Raw genomic sequence first — 9,176 nt, 5'->3', positions numbered from 1 at the left:
TTAATATAGTACAAAAAAAAAAATTTCTTATTCAAGACTGTTCTGGTGGAGAAATTTGGTCTCACTAAAAAAAGTAGAATAAACTTGTCAAATTCTCAATACAGGAATTAATCTAGTTGATTCAGGTCAACACATAGATAAAAATTATTATAATTATAGTTTTAAAACTCAATTAGGAGTCAACCGAGATTACAAATCGGGGTTGTTATCATATAGTTTTAAAAATCCTAACTTGGAAAATTGAACTAGGGTTAGACCTGAGTTGACCATGATTCATGTCAAAATACAAATAAAAGTGGTTATTATCATAGTTTTAAAACCGACTCGGGTGTCAACTAGGGGCCAGGCCCAAGTTGACTATTGACTCATATTCAATATAAGGATAAAAATTGTTATATATAATTTAAAAACCCAACTAAAGGGTTGACTTGGGGAAAAGGCCCAAACCATGGATCGGGATGGTTAACACGGGTTTATCCGAAGTAAAATAAAAATAAAAATAATTATTATCATAGTTTTAAAAATCTTAGTCGATGGTCCACTTGGGAATAAGCTTGAGTGACGGCTTGTGAGGGTCAATGGGTTAATCTAAATTGAGAAAAAAAATTAAATCAACCTTATTTTGACCAATAATATATGTGAAAAAAAATTAATGGATTTTTTACCTTTTTTTATCTCATGTTGCAAGTTGACCCGAGTTTTTCACCGGGTTAAGTTAGATAAATTTTTTCTCTATTTTTTTTTTAACTCGGAATGGTGGGGAAGCCAAATCATCAATCAAATACAAAATAAGACATTGTTCGATCCTCTCTAGTCCACTCTAATCAATATTATTCACCAACCAAACACTAACTAACCAACCTAAAAAAGACACAAATTCGGACAGCAGAGACTACAGCAGTGCTTGAAATATAAATGGACGTTACATACTGATCGATCAAGATAAGTTTCCACACGAGACAACAGACAATAACAAAGTAGAAACAATTATTAACTACCTGGTCCAAAAACTCCTTTGTTTCCTTAAAATTTAAATGGCATCCAACCTTCCTTCAGTGCTCGGTTCAATAGCCATAGAGCTTGGGAGGTAAGCGTGGGGTAAGAACGCTTTTGGAATGGTTAAACCTGAACTTTAAGTCAAGTCAACAGGCTGGTCCATTGGGGTAGCCAATTCGAAAGAGTGAAGAAGACGGGCAAGTGTCAGGTGAAGGACTTGGAGTGCAAACGACACACCTGGACAGGACCTCCTACCAGAACCAAAAGGAATGAGTTCAAACTGCTGGCCTCTAACATCAACATCTCCATAAACTGCTGGCCTCTAACATCAACATCTCCATGGCTAGTGAGAAACCTCTCTGGCAGGAATGCAGATGGATTTGTCCAAACTCTCGGATCCCTTTGAATCTTCCATACATTTACTATCAAGCGGGTGCCAGCAGGGACATGGTAACCAGCAACTTTGCAATCCTCCATTGCTTCTCGGGGTCCTAACAAGGGACCAGCTGGATATAGTCGGAGGGTTTCTTTGATGATTGCTCGTAGATAAACAAGATTCTTGACATCTGAATCTTCAACTTGCCGATCCTTGCCAACATGGAGGTCTAGCTCTTCTTGTGCCTTCTTCAACATGTGGCGATTGTTCAGAAGTAATGAGATGGCCCAGGTTAGTGTGCCTGCTGTGGTGTCACTACCACCAAGGATAAGAGCCTGCAAAAAATGATGAACTCAAAAAATTCAGTCATTATCTTCACCTGGAGGAGTCCTACGGACATTTTACAATACTTCGTGGGCATGAATTATGAAATTAATATATTCCAACAACCACTTTATTTAAGTGTAGGCCCAAAATGTGAACCATCCCAATTAAAGGTAATCTGAGATGAGAATGGCAGGGAAAACCTGATATCTCACTATTGGCAAACTCCAATTCGCAATTAGTTTTTTTATTCTCATCATCAAAAAAAAAATTGTTTGAACTGGCTCTGTAAATTGTATTCCATGGTTATTTTGCATATCAACTTACTAGGCAGGTAGACTTGATGCTGGTATTTGCATCATACTGAAAATTCGACAGTTGGCCTTCCTCTTTAAGTGACAACATCACATCGATGAAGTCCTGCTCACCCTCATCCTTGATTCCAGCAGAAACTCTCCTTTGGCGATGTTCATCCAGCCAGCCTTCGAGAATAGCATCCAACTCTTTGGCTGTATTCTTCATTGCCCTTTCATGTCCCTGCAAATCCAACCACCCAAGAAATGGAAGTGCATCTGAAACCACAAAAATACCAATCAGACGAAAGAACTGATTAATCGCCTTCTGGCACCGTCTTGCCTCTCCATCATCAGAGGCGCCAGCAGAACCAAAATAACGCTTTCCAGCCACCATTCTGATGACCACATTAAGTGTCAAGTCTTCTAACCATTGTTTAAGTTCAACAGCCACAGGACTGGAGCTATTGTTAGCCCACGAATTGTATAGCTCCCTTATCCCTATGTCAACCTCAGAAGCTCGAACATGCTTAAGCATCTCAAGCCGTCGGTTAGAAAGAAGTTCAAGAGTTGCGATCTTTCTCATCTCACGCCAGAAAGAGCTGTATGGAGCAAATCCAAAAACAGCATAGTTGTAGCCCATATGCTTTGCTGCAACTGTAGTCGGACGTGAAGCTAGCGCCTTGTCGTTAATTGTGAAGCATTCCTTCACTACCTCCCAACTACTCACCACAAAAGCCCGGCGACTTCCGAGACGGATAGTGAATGCTGAACCATGATTATCAGCCATTGCACCAAGAGTTCGGTAAAGAAGCTGATCACCCCCACCTAACAGATGTAGATGGCCAATAATTGGCCATGCTCCAGCTGGTTCAGGAGCCTCTTTAATTTGGTTACCTTTAATACTGTTTTTTTTAATCAGTGCATTGTAGAGAAGTATGCATGAAAAAAACAAAGCAATCGCAATTAATTGAGGAGAAGGATCCATGTTCTATAGAGATGCACAATTGTGAAACTAACATCCCAGTCAATTTATAAGCCACCTCCAGACAACAATTCAACTAAATTCAGCAAGAAGCAGGCCACTTCCTAACAGTTTGTGGCAAGGGCCTTGGCTTGCACCTGTGAGCGAGGGTGTCTATGAGAACAGAAAATTCTGATGTATGCTTTCATAATAAATTATCGATCCCCGTTCACTCTTAGTAAGGATTTAAATTTGTTCAGTTTCTCCAACCAACATGTTGACAGATGACTTCTTGCAAGATGAGAAGAGAAGTTCAAATGCATACGATATCATGATCAAGTCACTCAACTCAATCTTACATCAACAAAAAAAAAAAACTATTAGGTGAAATAGTTTCTCTATTCTAGACATTATAATTATTGATCTACAATGTCGACTTTGTTTAGTATATTTTATTGGTTCAGTTTCGTCACAACATAGGTACTACCTGGGGAGGGAGAGCTGGTCAGCAAACATGACTGATATGCAGGGATCATGCCCACCTTAACATGCCACTATGTTCTTCACATCAGGTTGCTGCAGATACTGCAACACAATAAAATCTAGGAAATAAATTTCTTTTTTATATTCAAAGCTCATGCATGTGAGCTACTAATTTAGCGAAAATCACAATGTGGAGAGTTATCATTAAATTAATGACAGTGCAAAATATAAGATGTTTAAGAGTTGAAACATTCTCTTACAACTCAACCACAATTGCCTGCCTTTGTTTCCCCAGTGAGCTATATTTTAATGACATTTGACTATAGCCAGAACATAATGTTTTTGTTCCATCATATTGTCGCACCCCAAAAAAAATCAGCGCGCGGCATCGGCTGGCGATTTATCATCTCGTTGTTGTTGTTGCGTTTGCTTGAATTTGTTTCGTTGGGAGTCGCCACCTAGTAATTTGAGGGCTACTAGGAAACCTGATGTACTGGTCTTGTCAGAGATCGCGGGTAAGGGACTGGTTGTGGTTAGAGAAGGTATTAGCACCCCTAACACACCCTACCTGAGGTAAGCTGCTTCGCGAATTTGATGTGTTAAAGAAGTTTTAATAATTGTCTTTTCATCGGAAATTAGAAATATCACTTACGTATAAGTTAATAATTCTTAACCGTGATCCGATCAAAATATTAAATTCTTCTTTAACATATTTGCAATTTTATCCTAAAAAAAAAAATTAAATAAAATAACAAAATTCATAAAACAAATACAAAACACACACACACTTTCACTGTATTTCTTTTCTTTTCTTTTCTTTTCTTTTTTTGTTACATTCATAATACAAAATACAAAATCCAAATACAAATACAAATTCAAGATAAATAAATAAAAATTACATTACATAATTTAAAATTTACAAAACAGTCCCTAAAACTCCCGAAATTGCATTGAAGGCACGTCTGACACAGAATGAACAGTGGCGGCGCGTCCTCCCACGCGCCGCCGCGCACTGGCGGCGCGTGGGTCCACGCGCTGCCTCGAAATCCAGAGGCGTGGGGAGATCTGTAATGTCTTGCTTCCCTCTTCACCCTCCAGTCGGCTGTGAGCAAAGCCGTTACCTGCAAATCACCCAAAAATCACAACAAGCAAATCTGTTTTAGTTGTCTTCCCCTTCTCAGATCTGTCCCGATCTTCTTTCTTCTTCAGCTGGTGGTTCTGTCGGAGGCGGGGGGTGTTGGAAGTCGGAGCAACGAGTGGCGGAGGCTGCCGATCTGTGAACGGCGCTGCTGCGGGCCGCCGTTGGAGGCTGTTGTTCGGCCGTCGCTCGGGGGAAGAAGAACTGCTGTTAGCCGGAGATGGAGACTGTGGGTCTGAGGCGATGGGATCAGCCCTGCCGGTTCCCGGGTCGATGGAGATGAGCTGGGTCTGTCGGCTGTGAGCAGAAGCTGCCGCTGCTGGAGGTCGGCTGAAGGAGAGAAGGCTGGGTCGGGTCTGTGATTTTGGAGGAGACGCCGTCGAAGGAAGATCGGTGGAGGGGGAAGCAGCAGGGGAAGAAGAGCTGTGGCTGGTTCTCGGTGGGAAAACGATGATGGCTGCTCCGGTGGGTTTCTCTCCTGCAAGGAAAATGGAGAGGTGGTCGGCGAGAACAGCAAGGTGAGGGGGACGGCTATTGGGAGAGAGGGGCTGAGGTTGGTGGCTTTGAACTGGCCGACCTCCGGGGAGAAAAAAAATCAAAGAAGATGGCCGGCGACTGGCTGTTTTTTGAGAAGAATAAACTGGTGAGCAGTGGCTGGAGGTTCCAAAAATTGAAACCGGAGGGGGCGGCTTCTTTGGGTAGAATGAGGGCTGTTTGGCCGGGGTCTTTTAGGAGAAGAAAACTGGGGAGAAAAATTCAAAAACCAGCTGAGAGGAGGGGGGCGGCAGGCTTGGTAGAGACAGGTTTAGGGTTAGGTTGTGTTTCTCTCCTATTTACAAAATTGTCCCCCTTGCAAAAATGAACCCCCCTCATTGCAAGTGTTGGAAACCAGTATTTATAGGCAAAAAATATTGCCAAGTTTTCAAAATTGGTCCCTTAACTTTCTTTTTTTGTAAAATTTGATTTTTCTTGTTTTTTTGTATTTTTTTGAAAACGAGCAATATCAACGTCGACTCAAATGCGAAAAATCAATGATTTTAAAAATGACGCGTGAAAAGTCGAACGCGTTCGAAAGACCCTTAAAAATTTAAATTCTTTTTTGGACGACGTTGAAAATGCTAAAATGATGAAAATATATTAAAAAACATATTTTTTGGATTTTCTTTGTTTTTCTCTATTTTTGGAATTTTTTGAAAATATATCAAAAACATGGGTCAAAAATTGGGTAGCAACACATATTATAGAATAGGATTCTAATATAGGATGTTGTAATCATTACAGTTACTCATGTATCTATCATAATAGGATTCTAATATAGGATGTTGTAATCATTACAATTACTGCAGTGTTCTACTGCCTCTATATAAATAGAAAGGTTGGCTAAGGCACAACCCAACACATTCCATTATTCTCAACTTGGTATCAGAGCCATCTTCTTTTGCAACACCTCCTCTTCTTTCCTCTACTGCATCACCACCTGGATTCTCCTCTGTCATGGCTGGTGAACGCCTCCTCTTGCAGCCCACGTTTGCTGCCTCTGCTACCGCAAACATTATCTCCCTTTCTCACACTCATCAAGTCATCTCCCTCAAATTAACAAACACCAATTATTTATATTGGCGTATGCAGATGCTGCCTTATCTCCTAGGCCAAGGAGTTTTTGGTTTTGTTGATGGCTCCAACACATGTCCATCAACACATGTTCTTGCCCATGATGGTATCTCTCTTCAGGTAAATCCGTTTTTTCAAACATGGAAACAACAGGACCAACTCATTCTAAGTGCTCTTCTTTCCTCCCTATCTATGGAAGTTTTGCATCTTGTTGTTGGCTGTCAAAGTTCTTGTTCAGCTTGGGGAACTCTTGAGCGAGCTCTCGCTTCCACCTCCAACTCTCGTATTATGCAACTTCACAGCTCTCTTCAGGATCTTCGACAAGGTGATGAATCAGTAACTCAATTTATGCAAAAAGCAAAGGCCTTATTTGATGAATTGGCCGCTGCTAGTCGGCCAATTTCGCTTGAAGATTTCAATTTATATGTGTTTTGTGGTCTTCGGGGAGAGTTTAAAGACTTGGTTACCAGTCTTATTACCAAGGCTGAACCTTTACCATATGCAGATCTTCACAGCCATCTCCTCACACATGAATTTCTTCATAAATCTTCTACTGCCATACATGCTCCTCTGCTGCCCACACCCAGCATTCCATCTTCTGCTCTTGTTGCGCAGCACCAGACTTTTGGCAATTATGGCCGCAGTAGGGGCCGCTTCAACGGTGGCTGGCGTCCCAACCATTCCAACAGCAGAGGCAACCGATTTGCTGGCTCCAGACCTGATCACCGCAGCTTCCAAAACTCCTCCTTTGGTGACAATAGGCAAGGCTCTTGGCAGCACAATAGGGGGCAGAATCCACGCTGCCAACTATGTCAGAATTTCGGCCATACAACTCCCCATTGCCCTCAATTCCAGCAACGAGGTTATGGCCAGCAACTTACTGCCAACCTGGTGCAATGCAATCTCTCCTCAACCGGTTCTGTTGATTGGTTTCCAGATACCGGTGACAATCAACATGTCACACCTGATCTTGCCACCTTGATCGCTTCAGAACCGTATCTTGGTAATGATAATTTGCATGTTGGTGATGGTAAGGGCCTTCCTATATCTCATCTTGGTCATACAAAAATATATACACCACATCATTCTTTCACCTTATCTAATGTTCTTCATGTTCCTGCAATCACAAAACCTCTGCTCTCTGTTCAGAAATTTTGTCTTGATAATTGTTGTTACCCAATTTTTGACCCATGTTTTTTATATATTTTCAAAAAATCAAAAATAGAGAAAAACAAAAGAAAATCCAAAAAATATGTTTTTTTAATATATTTTCGTCATTTTAGCATTTTCAACGTCGTCTAAAAAAGAATTTAATTTTTCAAAAGATTTTCAAACGCGTTCGACTTTTCACGCGTCGTTTTTAAAATCATTGATTTTCCTCATTGAGTCGACGTTGATATTGCTCGTTTTCAAAAAATACAAAAAAAACAAGAAAAATCAAATTTTACAAAAAAAGAAAGTTAAGGGACCAATTTTGAAAACTTGGCAATATTTTTTGCCTATAAATACTGGTTTCCAACACTTACAAGGGGGGGAAGGGGGTTCATTTTTGCAAGGGGGTTAATTTTGGAAACATCAAAAAAAATACAAAAAACCTAAACCTAATCTTTTTTTTTGAAGAGCAGCCGCCCCCCCCTCTGGTTTTAATTTTTCCCAGCCGCCGGTCACAAACCAAAGCCAAACAGCCACTTCTCCTCAGCCGGCCCCAAGCCACAAAGAAACCATTTTCCCCTCACAAATCAGCCCCCACCGAACCAGAGAAAACCAGAGAAACCGTCCCTAAGCTCTCCATTTTCCCTGCAGAAGGAGAGAAAACCACCGGACACAAGCCCCCACCCTTGACATTTTTTTCTCCCTCAACCGGCTGTTACCCCCTTCAGCCGGACCCTCTCACTTTCGGCCAAAGGGCCGCCGCCCCCTGCAGCTGAGGTATATTTTTTGTCTTCCCGGTTGTTCCCCCCTCTCCGCTGTCATCTTCCAGCACCGGCGTCCTCCTCCCTCAACAGCCAACGGAGAACCAACCTCAGCCACACACCGGACCGAAGCAAGAGTTTTCCTCCTTCGGTCTCCATCTTTCCCGACCTCTCACAGCCTATCCAGCAGCGGCCACAGACCACCATCAGCCAGACGGGCTTCCACCCTCCTCTCTCAGCCGACTCATCGGAGAACCCAGCGCCCACCGGACAAGCTGCGGCAGCAAGGCCAGCCACCGCTGTTCCTTTCCCAAGCAGTGTCGCTCCCCCTTTGCAACCGCCGGATCCACCACCAGAAATAGAGGAGAAGAAGACACCCACAACCGCCGGCCATCTGAACAGAAGAAGAGGAAACAGAAACAATCTGCAGAGAGGGGCAGATTGAAGACGGCGGAGAAAGAAAGAACAAATAAAAACAGATCTGAAAAAAACTAAGAAAAACCAGTGGCGGTGGCGCGTGGGAGGACGCGCCGCCAGTGTTCCCGAGCCCAAGAAATCTGCTGAACACTGTTCTGCAACTCCAGAAATCCGTTTGCCACTGTTCTGAATAGTTTTGGATTATTTTGTAATTTTCAGATTGTTTAATGTAATATTTGTGTAATTTTTAGTTTTTTTTAGTTTGTACTTTATGTAAATGTGGATGGAAATAAAAGAAAAGAAAAGAAAAGAAAAAGAGAAAGTGATAATAAAAACAAAAAAAAAAAAGAAATGTTTGTGTGTGCTTGTATGTTTGTTTTTTTATTTATTTATGTTATTGAATTAAAAATCAAAAAAGGACAAAAAGAATTATTTGTTAATTTAAATATGGTTAAATATCTCAAGGACAAATAAAATCAAGTTGTATTTTCCATGAAAATATGAGGACAAGTTTCTACATATATTCGGGGATTTAATAACTGATTTATTCAAGCCTAAGAATTTAATTAATATTTTAAATTTTCAAATCACATCAGAACACGAAGCAGCTTACCTCAGGTAGGGTGTGTTAGGTTGTTAATACCTTCCCTAACCACAACCA

General features: G+C 41.3%; 1 protein-coding gene across 1 annotated transcript; it reads right to left on the bottom strand.

Moving 5' to 3' along the window:
- Positions 1-811: 811 nt before the first annotated feature.
- LOC118034182 (xanthotoxin 5-hydroxylase CYP82C4-like) lies at positions 812-2,977 on the bottom strand. Its single transcript, XM_035039410.2, has 3 exons — positions 2,024-2,977; positions 1,317-1,707; positions 812-1,284 (listed from the first exon to the last, which is right to left on the bottom strand). The coding sequence occupies exons 1-3, from the start codon at positions 2,975-2,977 to the stop codon at positions 1,133-1,135; spliced, it is 1,497 nt and encodes a 498-aa protein (XP_034895301.1). The 3' UTR covers positions 812-1,132.
- Positions 2,978-9,176: the final 6,199 nt, after the last annotated feature.

This window comes from Populus alba, chromosome 14, assembly GCF_005239225.2.
Source record: "Populus alba chromosome 14, ASM523922v2, whole genome shotgun sequence".
In the NCBI taxonomy this organism is placed as follows: Eukaryota; Viridiplantae; Streptophyta; class Magnoliopsida; order Malpighiales; family Salicaceae; genus Populus; species Populus alba.
Note: the sequence above shows the minus strand (reverse complement) of the source record. Positions and strands in the feature narration are given on the sequence as shown.